Here is a 19,400-nt window from a genome sequence, read left to right as displayed (position 1 = left end):
ATCCACCATCTTTATTGTGTAGCTGAGCTGTCTCTGGATCAGTAGCAAGCGGAATGCAATACTGAAGTCCTAAAAACGTACAGCAAAAATAAACATGTTTACTGCCTGGTAAAAAAACAGTTTAGGTCTGAATAGCTTATTTCTCTCTCGGCACAGACTGTACTGGGATGAATTTTTGTATGACTTGTTATTTTGTTAAGATTTTAAACGTACAAGTTTTGCCTGACTTGATTGACAGGCGGGAACACTGTAGCTGTTAGTGAAAAAGGCTAAAGGCCCGCCTCTTTACCTCACACTAGCTCGACAGAAGTTAGGTTGAGTCCAGCATTTTCCAATATGGCACCCGCTGACGATCGGCTTCAAAACAGGGCTGCAGAAACAGATGGGTGACGTCATTGATACTACCTCCATTTATTATACAATGGTCTATGGTCAGTAGCTTCCCATTTGGTGTGTTCAAGTGCTGTTGGAAAGCCCAAACATGTTACCTATGCTACATTTACTTCCCACTTTTTGTTTCACATCCACTAATGACGTCAACACTAAGTAGAGAATGACAGAAATTCAATTCACCATCATACTGTTCTTTTAAATGACTTAAAGCTGCTGTTGGTAGTCACAGAGTAAACATCTGTTCAGAGAGAAGGACTTCCTCTTAGCCCTCTAACACAGATCGGCGTGTGCAGTCATGATCATGCCGGACTAGACCAAACGGAGGACGTAGTAGGGGACGCCCCTTAACCAATCAGCACCGAGGATTGGAGATTAGCTCTGCTTGGTCTGTCTTGATGGGAACGAGGGGAATAATATCATTGCTTGATACAATGGCATTGGAAAACACAGAGATTTCGCAATAGTCTCACATTACTCCACTTACCGATGAGTACAGATGGGCATTGTGACCTTTTCTCCAAACCCAGCAGAAAAAAACGTTTTTACACCATTCTTACCAACAGCAGCTTTAATAACGTGTTGAATATAGTCTACCTACAAAGCACAACTCCTCACAGAGTTGAAATTCCTTTATCTGTTGGAAACAATAGCTGTGTCAGGGTTCAGGGCTATGATCCATCAAAGGATTCAGCCTTATTAGCTTGTATAGCATGCTAAGGCTAAACTAAACTGCCCCTGTTCTGCCTAGCAACATGTAGCTAGCTGACTCACTAGCTAGAATCCCTAGTGTAATGTAACTTAGCTGCCGCTGGCATCATTTTAAAGAAAAAAAAAGTTTCAAGGCATCTCTTTTTTTAACATTTGTATCACTTGCTGTTTTTTAAAGTTGAAACCAAATCCGGTCTTCAAATGCGTCCTTCAGAGTATGCAGCTTCTGAATTGGGACACAGCTTACACGCTTTTTAAGAATGATGATTTCAATTTTGTCTTCAAGCAAATTTATTCAAAGTGTTCAGTTGTCTTAGAGACAAAGAGAGTTTCTCCCTAAACTTCCACTATCACCTTCTCTACCAGTCGGTCAGGATGTTATAAATACACCCCGGTGCACCCCTCAGCAGTGTGTGTATGTCTTCATTAGGTGTTATCACGACAGCCCTGAAGACAGCACTCCCTCAGTGCTGGTGGAATCACACATGCCGTGTCGGGTCGCTCTTGTCAGTCCTGTGATCGTGAATCGGGGAGACAAGTCTTGATCTTAAAAGCTCCCAGGGTCGAGATCATCAGCGTGACTGCAGCCTCTTAGCTCTCCTCGCAGCTTCCATTTGAGTGTGTGAGAGCCGCTGTGTGCTTTTGTGTTAACACGTGTATGTCGTGTGTGTGTGTGTGTGTGTGTGTGTGTGTGTGTGTGTGTGTGTGTGTGTGTGTGTGTGTGAGACAGACAGCACTAATGCTTTCTGGGGTCCTGACTCTCCAAAAAGTCTTGTGTTGTATAATGTATGGGCTCTGGCCTGCTCCACAGGATCTGTAATATTTACGCTGCTCAAGAGGGTTCACGGTGTTCACATTTCCCCCCAAATCTGTGCTCAATGTGAGTCTAAAAGAAGAGGATTTGAGCTTGTGTGTGTGTTGCTGGGTGTTTCTGTGAATTCAACCATGTATCTAATGGACTGTGAGCCTGTGTGTGTGTTTGTGGGGCAGGAGGATAAATGGAATATTTCTTTTTATAGCTTCATGTGGGGTTTCTCACGCTCGACATACCGAGCAGAAGACGGTTTATGAAGCAGGGAAACACTGGAAAACAAGTCTAGATCACTACATTGTGTTCCTGAATGGTTCATTATTAAATCTGGATGGTATCTTTAATAATAGATTACGGTTATATTTTGTTCTTTTAGTGTCTTTATGGAGAGGAAGGGACAGCGGTAAGAGTAGGAAGCTGCGAGGCGAGAGTGGGGACTGATATACAGTAAAGGGCTGCCTGCTTCAAGGACTGTACCCTCGATGCATGTCATGTGATTTAACCAAGCAGCAACCTCTGGTCTCAAACTATGAAGCCCATGCGGAAGTGTTATAAACTGCAATTCATCAAGAATCCGCTTGAGGCTGGCTGCAGAAACACCGGAAACCACATAGACACCTATTTCAAAAAAGACGATCTTTGCAGCATTAATAAACATGTTTAAAGACTGGTTCAAAAAACGGCTTGGCTCTACGTAGCTAATTTCTCTATCAGCACACACTGTACGGGGGGTGAATTATTTTCTAACGTGACGGTTCAGAAGATATTAAGATTACGAGTTTTTGCCCAAATAAGGACATTACTGACTTAACTCCCGGACGGGAACACATAGCTGTTGGCTAGGAGGCTCAAACTCCGCCTCTTTACGCCACACTATGCCTGGTTGAGTTCTGCATTTCCAATATGGCTGCCACCAAAACAGCGCTCAGGAACAGATGGGTGACGTCACCGATACTACGTCCATTATTTATACGGTCTATGGATTTAACCACTGGACTAAACTGGTGCCCTAAATAATGACATTAAAATAAAAGGCTTCGCAATTGGATAAATAAACTTCCAAATCAATTTACAAGTAGCAACAGCCTCAAAAAGAAAGAAAGAAAGAAACGTGCTTTATTAAAGTATTAAGTATTAAATATTAGAAATTAAATTTTTTCACTCGTGTTATTTTTCAGTCATGCTACACGCGCAGTTTTTGGTATATACATACAATCAAGCACACACATGCAGTGGACATGCACTCAGGGAGAGATGTCAGAGTGAGTATGCTGCCATCAACCAGTGCACCACAAGCAGTTGGGGGTTCAGTGCCTTGCTCAAGGGCACCTCGGCAGTGCCCAGGCAAGTGAACCAGCACCTCTCCAGCCACCAGTCCACTTGCCAAACTTCGTCCATACTGGGACTCAACCCGGCAACCCTTCGGTTCCCAAGCCAAGTCCCTATGAACTGAGCTACTGCCGCCCCAAAGAAACCCATGTTTACAATTTGGACACCTGTAAACAGGCTACTATGCTTGTTAGCTTAAAAGGAGTTACGCTAACAATGGATTAGCAAAAATGCTGCTGTTCTGTCATCTATTAACCTGCTTATTTCACAACTTATTTCAAGATACTTTTACCTTGAAGTAAGCAAAAAAATCTGCCAATAGCACAAGTGAAATTCATATTAAATCAAGTGGGATAAGACATTTTGACTGAAAATGAGACAATTTCACTTGGTAAGACTTTGAGTTTTTGCAGTGTACATATGGTTCTGTTTCGTGTTGTATCTGAAGGGTTACAAAAGACAAGCAGCTCTCAACAGGAGACACTGAAAAGTTTGACGCAATGTGGTCAGACTTCAATGCTGGCCTCAAGCAGAAGCAGAACCAAAGTGACTCACGTTTGGTCGCATATTTGCCTGACAAGAAATACTGACCATAAACTGTGGTGTCTGGTTTGTCCTGTTTTAAACAATTTTGAATTAAGTTTCAGTTAAAAGAAATTTCTGCTTTGCTAGGTGTTTGCTAGCTGGCAAACCTTCATGTCCTGGATTGCTCTGTATAACAGGTAATAGAAAACTAACATTGATTTGATTTGTTTTGTTTGTGCACTTTACAGGAGTTCTGCAAGCGGCCTGAGTTCATCGTAGACGGAGCCACTCGCACAGACATCTGTCAGGGAGCTCTGGGTAAGTTCAAGAATTTCCCAAATGTCGTCTTGTTCCTGTTGCATGATTCAGCTTTCAGAGGAGAGAAATAGCTTGGATGTAATCTGGTAGAAAAATCTCTGTGAAAATGTCGACGGAAGCCAAAAGAAACGTGATTGGTTGGAAGATCGCCAAGGTGTGGTCTGACTGTGAGATGTAGGACATAAATAAATGAAGCTGTTCTCCCCCCTAGGAACAAAGAAAAACATGCCCTTGAATAAGACATTCAACCTTAGGTCATGGGACATATACCCCCTCACAAAAGCTGATTTCGCTTTCACTGCTGTAGCTCCTGGCTCTCAGTGTTGTTTAATAGAAAGGATAACTCCAGCTGTAATAAGTCAAAAAGTCTGCTAGTAAAACTGCTTATCTTTTAGGAAAGGTTTGACAACTTAGAAACTATTCTTCTCTGCTTTTTGTTGACTGTTAGACAGTGAGAACTGCTAAAACTGGTTGGGTTCAAAGGTTAAAAAAATCCACTACATGGAATTCACCTCTTATAGCTTGTTCGTTTCATCTTTACAAAAGCCAAACTCTGTAAAATAATTCAGACTTAAGATGGGGTTGTTAGTCAAACTATTTCTTGGCTGGGAGCCAGGTTTGATTAGTATGTTAACTTTGATGATGAGACTCAAGTTGGTCACTCTTCCTGACCTAGAAATGATCCTGCATCTTAAACCAAGGCCAAACCACAGTTCTTTAATACGTTACTGAATAGTTTGTTTTGACATGACACAAATGAAAACTTATCAAATCAAATCAAATCAACTTTATTTATATAGCACTTTACACACAACACAGTTGATCCAAAGTGCTTTACAACAGAAAATGAGGAACACAAAGAGAAAAGGAAAAATAAAAATCACATAAACAGAGGGAGAGAGAGGAAAAGAGGGGTGGTAAGAGAGCAATATAGTTAAAAATGTAATGAAATAAAGATATAACCCTTTTTTTTATCAAGGACTAGTGGGAAGTAAAGATACAATTTGGTGTCATTAAAGGATTAAAGGTGTACTCCAACCATTGAGTGGTACACCAAAGATTGAAGCAAAAAAATAGTGCCAAAGCAGGAAAGGCTTAAAATAGATACAAATGTTTTCAAAATGTTAAATCCAATGGTCATTTTTAACATTTTAATAGTAAAAAATAGAAACTGAAATTTGAATTCATTAGTCTATTTCAAATTGACTAAATCACTTTAACTTTTTTGCAATTTCTTCGAACTCTTTGTCTTTAGTGTAGTTTGTAGGAGAATTAAGCATGCTCCCCCAGAGCCACAGAATAAGTAAAACTAAAATTGTTGCAAACATAGTAGTGCTCTGTAGTTTTCCCATTGTGAAATCTACATTTAATGTCTTTAAAGCTAGGGTTGGTAGTCATGAAAAACTAGCATGAATTTGAATGTAGCATGTCCTCAGTTAACACAGTTACAGAACTAACCCCCTCCCTTCGGAGCTCCTCCAAAACGACTCCACTGCTCACATGCACGAGCGCCACTGTTTCAAGACCATATGATGGTGACTGATTCAAAACCGGTCCTCAGCACATCGTTTGTGTTTTGCACTACCTCAACTCATGTCTCACACGGAAAGAAAACACCGAAACATTATCATAGTGAAAGTTAAAAACACAAACAAACATGAAATGTACACTTTGTAGGAAGCGGGCAGAGTGGCAGGACGGGATTTGATTGGTTTCATAATTTGGCTCCTGATGGCAGGGATTGGTTGGTGTTTTCCCAGGTTTACTCCGGCTGTAGATAGCAGCTTTTTTCACCCTTTTTTAAGAACACATTATGTATTTATTACCATCGGGACATAAAGATCATTTTAACCAGTATAACAAAAAGTGTATCTAAATCTGACTACCAAACCCAGCTTTAACTTTACTCCATCATGACTATCTTAGCTGCAATACCTAAATCAAAGAAAGCTTATTCAATCCACATGCAACACCCATTGTATGAATGTCAATAAACCTACTACCTTGTGTAACTTGGAGTGAGCTCTTAAATCAGCATGCCAGATTACCTACTGTATGAATTAAAAAATGTCCACAGGGCAAACTAAAACATCACATGAATGACAGATGAAGATGGATGGTCTGACAGAGAGAGTAAGCGTCCACTCAGCTGCACCAGTAACAGGTTTTTACCCTGAGATGTTTCATGCTCAACACAGAAGTGCATTTATAATTCATGCTTTGTTTTTCCCAGCCTCACATCTGCAAACAAGGCCAACGCTCCCTCTGTTTGAATAGATCTCACAGAGCAGGACACAGCTTCCTTCATTGCAAAATGTAAAACTAAAACCAACAGCATCGCCCCCAGAGGGGCTGCTAAACCACAAAACAATACACCCTTAAAACGTTGAGCCAGAAAACATAATGCTCCACTTCGTTGGACAGCCAAAATGTAGCCTGACTGAGTGTTTCATCAGTCGCAGGGGGTTATCTGTTAGATGACTCACCGGCTGCTGTCAGGGACTGTTAACAGATAATACAAGGGACAACAATTTGACTTAAAAGTGAAACAGCTTGGATTTATCTTGAACTCCTTTCAGCATTAATAGTTGTTACACAAGCAAGAATGAAACAGAAAGAATGTAAGGGCACTGATTCACCGACTTGAAATCAAACTAAATGAACAAACTACTCAATAAAAGAGCGGCTGTTGATTTATCTTTGGATCTGAAGAAAGATAACACAACAAAGAGCTCTGTTCTTGGCTTTGATGGGATTACCTGGATCAAATAGCACTGTCAGTGCATGTCATGATGTTTACAATCAATTCCCCTTATTGTTTTTTTTTTCATGGATTCCCAATACTCCCTCCCAAGGTGGCAGCTCCCCTTCTTGGGGTCGACACGTGAAAATGTCACTATAGGGGTGCTGGTGGCCTAGCGGTCTAAGCGTCCCACGTACAGAGGCTACAGTCCTCGTTGCAGGGGTCGCCGGTTCGACTCCCGGCCAGTGGACCATTTCCTGCATGTCTTCCCCCGCTCTCTACTCCCCGTATTTCCTGTCGCTCTTCAGCTGTCCTATAAAATAAAGGCAAAAAGGACAAAAAATGTCACCATATAGTACAAAATGATGTTAGAATCCAAAGCCATAAGGATAAAAAGTAGTAACAAATATGATAGCTAAAAACATAGCAACAAAAAAAACTCTCAAACTACAAAAACACTAAAAATGTCAATTTTTTACGGGATGAAATATCGTACCAGAGAACTCTTTAATCTACAATGTGTTTCCTTAAAATATCAGTGAGTTATTTTGGAGCTGGGGTAGTTTCAGCTCCTTTCTTTAGCTCCCTAGAAAAAGTGCCTCTCCCATTACCCAGAGGGCAAAGCTTGTTCAAACATAGATTCAAACTCTCGCCTGAGCTGTTAAAGGGTGAATTCCACTTTTATGAGTGTCTTCTTGCCGAGTGCATTCCAGTTTTAACTCAGCGGCATGAATGAAGTTAGATTTTAGAGAATAAGTGCTTGAATTCCTTTCAGGGAGAAGGAGACGACCACTTATGTTTTAAATGTGTCGTAGTAAGGTTGAGTTCAAATTTCTGGAATGCAGAACTGATCTAGGGTACTGAAATGTGTGTGTGTGTGTGTGTGTGTGTGTGTGTGTGTGTGTGTGTGTGTGTGTGTGTGTGTGTGTGTGTGTGTGTCCTTAGGTGACTGCTGGCTCCTGGCAGCCATCGCCTCGCTGACCCTGAATGACAACCTCCTGCACAGGGTGGTCCCTCATGGACAGGGCTTCGGGCAGGGATACACCGGCATCTTTCACTTCCAGGTGACGACAGCTCACTGCCTGTATTTACACTTAGTCTGTGCACTCTGAAGATAGTGACACAACAAATACAGCCAACTAATTACACACTGAGCCAAACGCGACTCAGTGGAGTTGTAGAAATTTAGTGGAGGGACACCATGTCTCAGGGGAAGCAGGACCCTGACTTAGGATACCTTGTCTTAGGGGAAGCAGGACCCCGCCGTAGGACTCTGTGTTCCATGTAAGGAATAATGTATAGTGAGTGGGTGGTTATGCAAACCAGAATCCCATTGGTAGCCAAGTACAGCTGGCTACTAACTAAAGACATAAACAAGAAGACACAGTATTGATTTAGAAACACAGCTAAAAAAGTAGTTCCTCAGCTTCAGTTGGTAAGACTTCCATGGCAATAGATACTTGTCCACTTTCATGTGGTGCGAATTAACACTAAACTAAACTTTTCCCTAAATGGCCAAGTTAAAAAATTACATTTTTAATGATTCCCGTTAAACTTAACATAAAAAAAAAATCCATTAAACAAGGACTGCTGCAGGAATGATCATGTAGACATCTCTGTCCTCAATCAGTCTCCATTTCATGCTTTGCAGATGACACTGTGATGTTACTCAGTAAGACCCAAATCTGAGACACAGACAGGGTCAAAGGTGGTAAATTGGGATTTTTTGCAGAGTTTAACAGGTGCTCTATCAAACAGAAGTCTTTGAGACATTGGTGAACTGGCAGCTTGGAAACAGGAACTGGAACTTAAGAGCAGCTGCTGATTGCCACTAATGAGAGACACCTGTGCCGAATCAGAGTGAAGACCCCAAACCAACCCTTGAGCCCATAGCAAACTCAGAACACACTGAAAATAATACCAAACAATGAACACCAGAGTCCAAACCATGACATGGTGCCAAGTAGCTCCTCAGATCACTCTCACATCTGTGCCCGCTAACTGTCATTATTTCCTGACTCTCTAGACCAGCCTGAGACTGTCAGAACTAGCATTTTTGCCACAGTGTCAACAGGCAGATTTGGAATGTACCCGACTCACTGCTGTGGATTGATACGTGTGTCATCAGGTTGTCCAGTGTTGCTTTAGCTGTTGTGAATTAGTCACGATTGACATCCAGTTTTGACCAATTAGAGTCAAGTATTTAACCCACCTGGTTAATAAGTAAGGGATAATGTATGGTTAGCAGGTAGTTATGGGAAATAGAAACCTGACAGGGTGAGGCAAGTCCCGTTACGATCTGTGGTGTCAGAAAAGCAGAAGCTAAATCTGCCGGAACTATTTTCCCGCGGATTGATTTGACCTGACGTTCGATCAGTTTACCTCTGGCGTTGCTCATGTTAGTGAAAGTTAATAACTGTTGTCAAGTGGTTTTGACCAATCAGAATCAAGCATCTTACACAGCCGGAAGATAGGTAAGAGAGCTGGGTAATAATCTGCCATCACAACCTGCTCGGAGTACATGATGCCTTATTTATGCATACATGTGTGCTGAGTTTGCAGCTTTAAGAGTTGCAGAAATAGATGCAGTTGGTATTTAAAGGAGAGTACGCCTTTATCAGAGCCCAATACTTCGGCAACAGTCTACTGACTTTTACACCCTTGTAGGTAAAATGTATTACCCTCAAATTGTTCACTAATATAGACTTTCAGATTCAGTCACTGTAAATAAATGGCAGCCAGCTAGTCAGTGTGGCCTTGCATCATGTGGTGTGCTTCTACCACAACACATCCTGTTGTGTCAAGAGCAAAACTGTCTGCTTACTGTTCGGTTTGTTTGTACATTTTTGCCTCTGGTCCTTTAGAAAGTAAACAAGGGTTGTGTTCAGCTGTCAAAATTAACCTTGTGAAATCTTGAATGTGGTTGCTGTCAATTCTGCTCTGAAAGTAAGTCACAAGTCACAGGACTATCTCTGGTACTGTCGGTTGTCAACCTCAGACTTTCATTTTCTTCCCCCTTGATCATAACTTGTTTTATTTCTCTTTACTGCAATTCATTTCTGGCAAGAGTAGCTTACTGATTTATATTGATATACAATTACAGGGAATTGTGCTTTTGGATTTCTGGACAGCAGAGCAGTAGTAATCTCCATTAAGTCTCTTAAACCTCTCTGAATCATCCAAGATAACCGTTGTGACCTCTGTGATCCACACCCAGTCAGCCAGTAAGTCAGTAAACATTACCTGGGAGGACTATAAGCCAAGTCTCCTAAACTGACCAACACCCATTACTTAATCACTCATAGGATTCAGAGCCTAAAGAAGATATATGTTATATCTTAAAAGTCCAAACAAGGATTGTTTAAAATAAGTCCTCGTGGGAAGGACCAGTCCTGCTGCTTTGTGACATTAATAGAAAATATGTGTTCTATTTATTCTATCTCTGTGGTCAAGCTTCTGTCAGACCGTATCAGCTGAACTTTGCTTGGTACACAAAACCAAATACTCCAGACACACTCAGCTGGTAGACATGACATAGCATAGGTGTGTCTGGTTACAAACCCCTTTTTTACTGCAGCTAAACAGGGAAATATCCAGTCCAGTGAGAGATAGGGAAGTCTGGCAGCAGCTACATTTGAATGCAGTTTTGACAACCAAAATAAATGCAAAAACACTTTGATAAAAACCCTCCATAACTTTTATAAGCAACCTTTTGATGCAATATTTTTGCATAAGGAAGTGATTTTGCTTAGACAAATATATACTCATATAAGTGTGTGATTTGGCCCATACATGTTTAGTTTAGTCATTGATTTTTTTTTTTGTTTAATACTGACATTGTTAGAGTTTCCACCACACAGAAACTTTGGGGCTAAGAAATTGGAAGTTCTCATGAAGTCCTAAAAACTGCAGTACTTAAAATGGCCACTAGAGGCTGGCTCCAAAAGCGAGTCAATCCCATAGACTGTATAAAATATGGACGTAGTATCTGTGACTTCACCCATCTGTTCCTGAGAGCTGTTTTGAAGCAAATCGACGGCAGCAGCCATATTGGTAATGCGGAACTCAACCAGGCAGAGTGTGACGTAGTGTGAGCCTCTTAGCCAATGGCTGTGTGTTCCCGACCGGGAGTCACGTCAGTCATGTCCTTATTTGGGCAAAACTCATAATCTTAATATCTTCTTTACCGTCACGTTAGAAAAAAATTCACCCCCCGTACAGTGTATGCCATTAGAGAGATTAGCGTTGTAGGGCCAAGACGTTCTTTGAACCAGGCTGTAAACATGTTTATTAATGCTGCAAAGATCGTCTTTTTCCCATTCATATCTATGTGGTTTCCGGTGTTTCTGCAGCCAGCCTCAAGCGGATTTTCGATGTATTGCAGTTTATATCACTTCCGCATTGGCTTCATCGTTTGAGACCGGAGTTTGCCGCTTGGTCAATCCCCACAGAGCACTATATTAAAATGCATTTATTACCAGCAGAAATATACATATACCCACAGCCAAGTAAAACAACAATTTGTTTCCTACATCTTATTTCTTGTGACACTTCAGCTTATTTGAACCGCTAAACATTACCATATATGGTTACTTCTGGTTTAAAAAAACAAGATGATGCCCGCCAACACGCCAGACTGGAGGTTCCAAAACAGTAGCCCTGTATCCAACCTGATCTCACAATGGCTTTTTTTGTTTTTTACAGCTAAGCCTTGTAGCTATAGTATTTGAAGGTTAAACCACTGATGTTATACTGTACACATCTTCTTACCGTTAGCATTGGCAAGTAGCTGTACTCTATACTTTGAAATGTACATTTAATAAGCTTTTACTAAATGACTATTGCACCAACAGCAGCTTCTACTTTTTTTTAATCACATTACTACACTTCCAATCATGAACACATTCCTTTTAGCCTTGGCTGCTAGCACGGGCTGCTTCAATGCAAAAAGTTAGGATGTCTGTTTTGTTATTGCAGTTCTTATTTAGTCATTTGACTTTAACTCTATTAGGTGACTTCATGTTTTTCAGATGAAAGTGTACTGTTTATTTCTCACGAGTGGTATGTATTCAGAGGAAGCGAGTTGTCTCATCACACATCTTTCACAACACATGTGGTTTAGTCCCAGTCTAACAGGGCCTCTCTTTTAACTGCATTCCTCCTGAAAATGTGAGTAAATAATTGACATGTTGTTCTCTTTAAAAGCACATTAAAGAAGTTTAAACTTTAAACTAATGTTGGTGATTACAGCATGTTAACCAGAGTTGTTGACATACTGGATCACTTATACAACATACATTTGTGCTATTTATAGAAAATGAGACACTAATTTGAAAGTCAAATAGAAGCATATTATACTGCAGTACTGTTGGTGTGTTGGAAAGCATAGTGTGTGTGTTCTGTGATCTCCCGTGTCTTATTATCTGTGCCAGAGTGTGTGAGTGTGTCCCCGTCTGTGTGTGTTCTCCCCCCTTTGATCTTACATCAGCTTGTCTGCAGAGCAGGAGAGACTGTTAACCCCTGAAATGTGTTGCAAGGCAGACTTTCATGTTGTCAAGTTCTCTGGTTCCCTTAAAGATGGAGAAAACAGGGAGAGAGGATTTCCGTATTTCTTGATTGATAATCATTACTTTTATGTGGCCTTTAGGGAAAAAGCCGAGGCAGGGATGTGTTTTCTTTTTCTCAGCCCGCTCTGTCACACAGCGCTTTGAGCTGAGGCGGCTTCCCTCTTTGACGCAGTGAGTGCTGTGCCAACCAGACTGTCAGCCAGCCAAGAAGAGATGGGGGCGGGGGGATGAGGAAGTGAAGCATAGAGCAGAGGGGAAGCTCTCAAAGATCAAAGATCTGTTTTACATGAACATACACTAACCTACAATATAGAAGAAACATAAACACGCTCTCACACTCTATTCATAGACTCTTCCTGTGTTAAACAGTGGCCAAACGCATCAAAATATGACACTTTGGGTCCCCTCTGGCACCAGTTTCACTCTTGCAGACCTTTAATAAAGTTAGCAAAAATAAATTCAGTTTTTAGCAAGAATTTTTAAACAAAGAAGTCCAGTCAGTAACAATAAAATGAGTAAAACCTTGTTGCATTAGCAAAATAAGCTTGCTAACAAACTAACCACATTGATTACTACTACAGTTCATCTATGAAATATATTAATCCCACAAAAGGTAAATAGTTTGGAGCAGCTTGTGCAGAATAAAATACCATGCACAGTGAGTAAAAGAACAAGAATAACCTCAAGTGTTTAAAATGCAGCCAATGCAGAAGTGCAAAAACTGCAGTACCTCAAGTGTCCACTTGAGGCTGTCTCCAAAGGCCAAAAAAGCTCCCATTTGTTCCCATATTAAAATGCCTGTTTTTACAGCAGAAAATAACACATTCACAGCTCGATACAAGAAAGAAAGAAGAACAGTTTTAGTCTCTATAGCTTATTTATTTACTCTGAAGAACTGTAGGGGGTTGAATATTTTATAACACATCTGTTTAGATTTTAATAATGTAAAGAGTTATTTATAAATTTGCACAATTAAGGGTACGCCTGAGTTGACAGATATGAGGGCATGTTGTAAATGTGTGTTGTGAGGCCGGCCACAGCTCTGTCTCCATGACTGTTTATGGACTGATTGAACATTTTGGATGTGTTAGCATTTCCAGTATGATAGCCGCTATGATTGGCCCTTTTTAACACCTCTTCAAAAAACCAATGGGTTGCTGAGTGTACCCCAAGCGGCAACCTCCGGTCTAAAAATATGAGTCCAATGCAGGGGTGCTAAAAACTGGTTTTTGGGCTACTGTTTTGGAGCCCCCAGTCTGGCGTGTTGGCGGCCATCATCTTGTTTTTTCTAAACCAGAAGTGACCATATAAGGTCATGTTTAACGGTTCAAATGAACTGAGGTGACACAAGAAATATGGTGTAGGAAACAAATTGTTGTTTTAGTTGGCTGTGGGTATGTACAGTATATTTCTGCTGGTGAGAAATGCAGTTTAATGTAGTGCTCTATGGGGATTGACTCACTTTTGGAGCCAGCAGCTAGTGGCCACTTTAGGACTTCATGCCAATTTTCTAGCCCCAAAGTTTCTGTCTGGTGGAAACTCTAAAAAAGGGAGGTATTATCAAGCGGCAACCTACGGTCTAAAAACATGAGTCCAATGTGGAAGTGCCAAAAACTGCAGTTCCTCAGGTGTCCACTTGAGGCTAGCTCCGGAAGTACCGGAAACCACATACACACCAATTCAAAAAAGCCGATCTTCACAGCAGAAATAAACATGTTTACAGCCTGGTACAAAAGATGAGTGTAGTCTGGATAGCTAACTTTTGAAGATATTGAGATTACGAGTCTTCCAATGAGAGGCACAGCTGACTTGATTGGCAGGCGGGAACACTGTAGCTGTTGGCTTGACTTCAACGCACATCAGAACAATAAGCTAGAAGACAGTCACAATTTTGGGCGTGCTAGGCTAAAGACAGACCTATGCTAGTCCGAATACTGAGTGATGAAAGATATTACACAAAATACAGACTGTTGCAGATTTTTACTGGAACATTTCTGCTTGTAGAAAGGTGACGTATACCTATTGTTTGTGGTTGTTCATCTACTTGAGTGTCCTTGAGAAATAAAGCTTGGACACCGTTTTGCTGACTCATGTGATATGGGAGGATCAATAAATACATTTTCAGACACCCACGTTTAGGGAGGGAGACACACTCAGAGAGATAATGTGCAAGAATTCAGCTGAGACAACAGATTTTTGCCTCCTAGAAAAAAAAATGAAGCGTCAGTATCACATTATGTCATCCTAAATATAAGCAGCTTTTTTTTTACTTCTGTCAGCAGCTTAATGTCTCACCCTCTTTGTTCCTGGTCATCTCCAGTCCAAAGATGCTCTGCTCTGTTGTCAGTGTGGTCTTCATCCTCTGTATGCTCCACAATTACTCATTCTGCTGGAGTGGAAATGATGTTTCATTTGCTTAAAGGCCTGAAAATGCACGCATGTGTTTAATGTATGCATTAAAGCTAAATGGCTCGTAAATACATCCATGCTTCCATTTAACAAACGGTTGCCCTAGTTTCCTCGCCTCTTTTTCAGGCATGTGTCTGTATTAGTTTTGTTTTAGCCTCTCAGCATTGTGTTGTACAGCTGCCAGTTATATTCTCTCATGCTTGTGTCTTTCAGTTACTTGCAGTTTCTTGCTGCAAGTTATGGCATGTTCCCCCATTCTCTGTTTGGTGCTTTTCTGCAACGTTGGTTTTTCTCAGGGATTCCCATTTGTATCAGTTTAGATCCCTTAAGCCTCTGGATAAATTACTGCAGATCTGGATGAGTCATACCAAAATGTAATTATAAGTGCGGGCAGTGGGGATCCTGATTGGTTTAAGGAGTGGGAAAGAGAAGAGAGGGAAGGGAGTGTGAAGTAGGCAAAGAAAAGGAGGAGGAATAAATTATAAACCAGGTTAATCTCAGCCATCTCAGTCGGAAACAAATGAAGCCGTTAACTGGGGCAGAATCCTTCATGGTGTTCTTATTTTAGCACACAGATCGTTGAATTGTATTGGGGGTTTATTTCTCAAGCTTTAATGCCTGGTGACTGCGAGTCATGACACAGATGTGGTAAGAGCTTGTTCCCCCTGTGAGGCGGGCTGTCGCGCCCATATCCCTTTTGAAATGAACAAGTCGTGTGTGTGTGTGTGTGTGCTCTGGGCTGGTGTGTTTGCTAGGGGCGTGTTCGTATGTGTGTGTGTCTTCACTCAGCAGTATTGTGACACAGCTCCTCCCAGAGGTGGATTCAGCTCTACAGGGCATGCAGAGTACTTCTTCTTCCGTCCGTCTATCATCCTGCTGTACACACTGCAGTGAACACAGTCTTTTGATTCACAAACATGTGCACACACTCACACACACACTCACAGCTGGAGCCTTTTATTTGCCAAATCACAATCCTGCAACTTCCTCGCCCCCCTTACTTTTTCCTACAAATGCAATTACGTTGACAGAGAAATATTTCCTCCTCTACGGTGTGATATTACTTCACTGTGTGCTCTGATTTGCATGAAGATTATTACATTCCTGCCTGAAGGTCTTTGAATGAGATCAACCGGTTTTCAGCTTGTCCTTTGTGTTTGGTGCGCTTACATTCGCCCTCACACACACAAATTAAGCTACATGAAAAGGAGAGATGTTAAAGTTCTGTTTCTGGTAGCCAAGCTAAGGTATAAGCCAATGTTGAGTACCATCCGATACAGGTTTGACACAAAAACTTTTATTGCTCTCTTTGCTAAACACTTCCTGTTGGGCTGGTTTTACACCCTTTAAAAAAATCCGACTAATAATATCAGATTAAACCTCATACCAGGTAATTGTCCATGCTAATGTTAATTACCCCGTGATGTCTGTTTTGTATTATCCTCTTCTAAACTCCAAGGACAGCATGAGCAACAGTCTTGAGATTGTCTTCTAGTAGAAAATAATCTAATGTTCTCGTGGCAGTAATTTCATTCAGGCCTCTTGAGGTTATGCTGCTACAGCGTTATTACAATTCTTACTGGAGTCATATATTCTTAAAGAACAACAGCAAGATTACTGCTACATGGGATGATTCTGGGTACTCGAATACGCATGTTGCATTTGACTTCATGATTCCAAATACAGTCTTCAGAGCAGAGCACAATAAGCTAATGAGGACATGTATGAGTTTTTGCACCCACACATGAATACAGCTTTCAAACATTATTTCAACCCGTTGTTTGAATTTAATATAAAGCATTTTTTGTGGTTTGGTAAAATACACTGAATGAATTCTGACTTAGTTAAAACATTTGAGCTAACATTAGCTTTAGCTGGCTATCAGCAACTCTTGACAGCTGGTGTCCACCAAGAGGGTTCAAAAGACCCTTTCTTTTCTTTCTTACAAGAAACTGCTTCATTCATTATTTTTTTTACAGGTTTTGATTCTCTACAACTATTAATTTAAAGAGAAATATGGGTTGGGAAGAACTAATCTCTGACATTTCGCTAGCTTTAGCCAGGGTTTCATTCTCTGCTAGCATAGCCATGTTGTTGTTAGCTCTTGATGCAACAAAACTTAGATTGAATCTGTTTTTCTTTGGTGCTTTTAAGGAGTAGTTACTGTTGCAGCCATATAATAAAGTATTGATGTGTAGGCTTTTGTTTCATGGAATGAGTTCAACCTGAAACTCTGTTTTAAGCATCATAAGCTAAGCATTTTAGGGGTGTAAGTTATCAACTATTAAGACAAGACCAATGCCTAACTACAAATTAATCCACACAGGTGACTTCTTTCACATATTGTACATAATTGATGTTGTTTAAGTTGATGGCTTGTTGCAAAGAGACAGAAAAAGATGCATTTCCATGATATTTGAAACCATATCATGATTTACACCTTGATGCAAGAACATGAAGCACATTGGGAAAAGAGGTTGTAATCACAGGAGAATTTATGACATTCATATGCTTGATTTCCAAATGAGACTTTAGTATAAATGTTTATTCTAGTTGCTTTATGGTTTTGCTTGCACACATTTCAGTCTTCTTCTGTGTCTTAAAACAGAAAACTTGAATCAGCTTAACTCAAACTAACAAGTACTCAGTAAGTTTTTCCATGTTTCAGCTTGTTTTTGGTGGGAGTGCTGGGAAACAACAACAGAAGGCTTATTTTGACCTAATTTCAAACAGTTGTGCCTGGAAACAGGCTCTTTGCATACAGTTTATTATGTTGTTTTTTTCTGCCCCCTGCTGGCTGACAAACATAACTTACCCAGTACCACATGTATAACATTTACTCATGCTTTCTGAATGGCAAACCTTTTATATGCATCCATATCATTTTGTGAGATTTAAAATAAAACAGGCCCTTACAAATATTCCTTTAAAACAACGATTTTCTTTCAGGACTGATTTAAGAGTGGATTTATGTCTCCATACAGTGTCTGCATCTCTCAGATATCTTAAGATTTTGTTTCATTTGCTTTATCTAGCTTTACATTCATATAAATCTATCATGATTTCAAATAAACCCTCTACCCAATCAAACACAGTGTATCTATTAATCAAGGGTTGATGGATGACCATCTCCCGCCATGCTGATGAAGTCCTGCTGTATATCTTATTTAAAGTTCATGTATACTGGGATGTAACTGGGGTTCTTTTGTGTGTGTCTGATACAGTTCTGGCAGTTTGGCGAGTGGGTGGAGGTCGTGATCGACGACCGGCTGCCAGTGAAGGATGGGAAGCTGCTGTTCGTCCACTCTGCAGAGGGGACCGAGTTCTGGAGCGCACTGCTGGAGAAGGCCTACGCTAAGTAAGACACAGTCTGAAGTCTAATATCACATTTATTTAAACCACTTGTATTCATCACAACAGGAAGTCGCATAATTTGCACAATTTTTCCAAGAGTTAGCTTCACTTTATTGCCTCTGTGATCTTCAGCAGCTTGTGTCAACAATTAGGTTGTTTGAAAATGTTAAAAACAGGTAATATTGGCGCCAACATTTTAACAACCGCCCTGAGGCTCATGTTCACTTTCATTATTGTTCTATATTTCAGTAAGCAGATTGCATTCATGGTATATACCCCAAAGAATATTAAGCCTGGAGTCATTTGAGTGCCAAAATAGATGAAACATGTAAATACATAAAAGACTATGGAAAAACAAAGACTGTTTTTTAAAGCGATAACAAGTGAAATCTTTTTTTTTTTTTTTAATGTATGTTTATTTTTTTATATTCCACATTTTTTTAAAAAGATCAATCTGTTTTATGTATCCATTTCAATCATCTTAAAATCCATCCATCCATTATCTTGACCGCTTATCCCGTTAGGGGTCACAGGGAGCTGGAGCCTATCCCAGCTGGCTTCGGGCGGAAGGCAGGGTACACCCTGGACAGGTCGCCAACCTATCACAGGGCTAACACAGAGAGACAGACAACCATTCATGCACACACTCACACCTACGGGCAATTTAGAGTGATCAATTAACCTGAGCATGTTTTTGGATTGTGGGAGGAAGCCGGAGAACCCGGAGAGAACCCACGCATGCACAGGGAGTACATGCAAACTCCACACAGAAAGGCACCTGCCCGGCCGGGGATTCGAACCAGGAACCTTCTAGCTGTGAGGCAACAGCGCTACCCACTGCACCACCGTGCAGCTCTCATCTGAAAATATTTTTTATAATTTTCATTTTCTCGTTTTGAATGCTCAAAAATAATTCAACAAATCAATTTAAAAAAACATGAAAAAAGTCACAATAATACCCCTTTAAGTCTTCATATTCCTACCCATAGCTTATTATATTTTTATTGTATTTATTAATTTTTGATTATGATGATTAGATGAGTTTCTTGTTCCAGTTTTAGATCTAAATCAGATCATTTGAAGTCCAGGCCTTATAAAGACTGCACACTTGAAGCTCTTCTGGGGAATAATGAGCAACTTGAGACTCCAGCTGCTTCAGTAGACAGCTGCAGTCTCAGTTGTAAATTTGTTGAACACAGCTCTGTGTGCTGAGTGAAGAGGACCGCCCTGTTGGAGAGTTAAC

General features: G+C 40.6%; 1 protein-coding gene across 1 annotated transcript in view; it reads left to right on the top strand.

The window, feature by feature from the left end:
* Positions 1 to 19,400, top strand: part of capn1 (calpain 1) — a 45,889-nt gene that overhangs the window by 7,935 nt on the left and 18,554 nt on the right. The window contains exons 3-5 of the mRNA XM_034676917.1: positions 4,015 to 4,084; positions 7,773 to 7,891; positions 18,028 to 18,161. Coding sequence (XP_034532808.1) covers positions 4,015 to 4,084; positions 7,773 to 7,891; positions 18,028 to 18,161 — 323 coding nt within the window. The remainder of the gene's footprint in view (positions 1 to 4,014; positions 4,085 to 7,772; positions 7,892 to 18,027; positions 18,162 to 19,400) is intronic.

Source organism: Notolabrus celidotus, chromosome 23 (assembly GCF_009762535.1).
Source record: "Notolabrus celidotus isolate fNotCel1 chromosome 23, fNotCel1.pri, whole genome shotgun sequence".
NCBI classification, from domain to species: Eukaryota; Metazoa; Chordata; class Actinopteri; order Labriformes; family Labridae; genus Notolabrus; species Notolabrus celidotus.
Note: the sequence above shows the minus strand (reverse complement) of the source record. Positions and strands in the feature narration are given on the sequence as shown.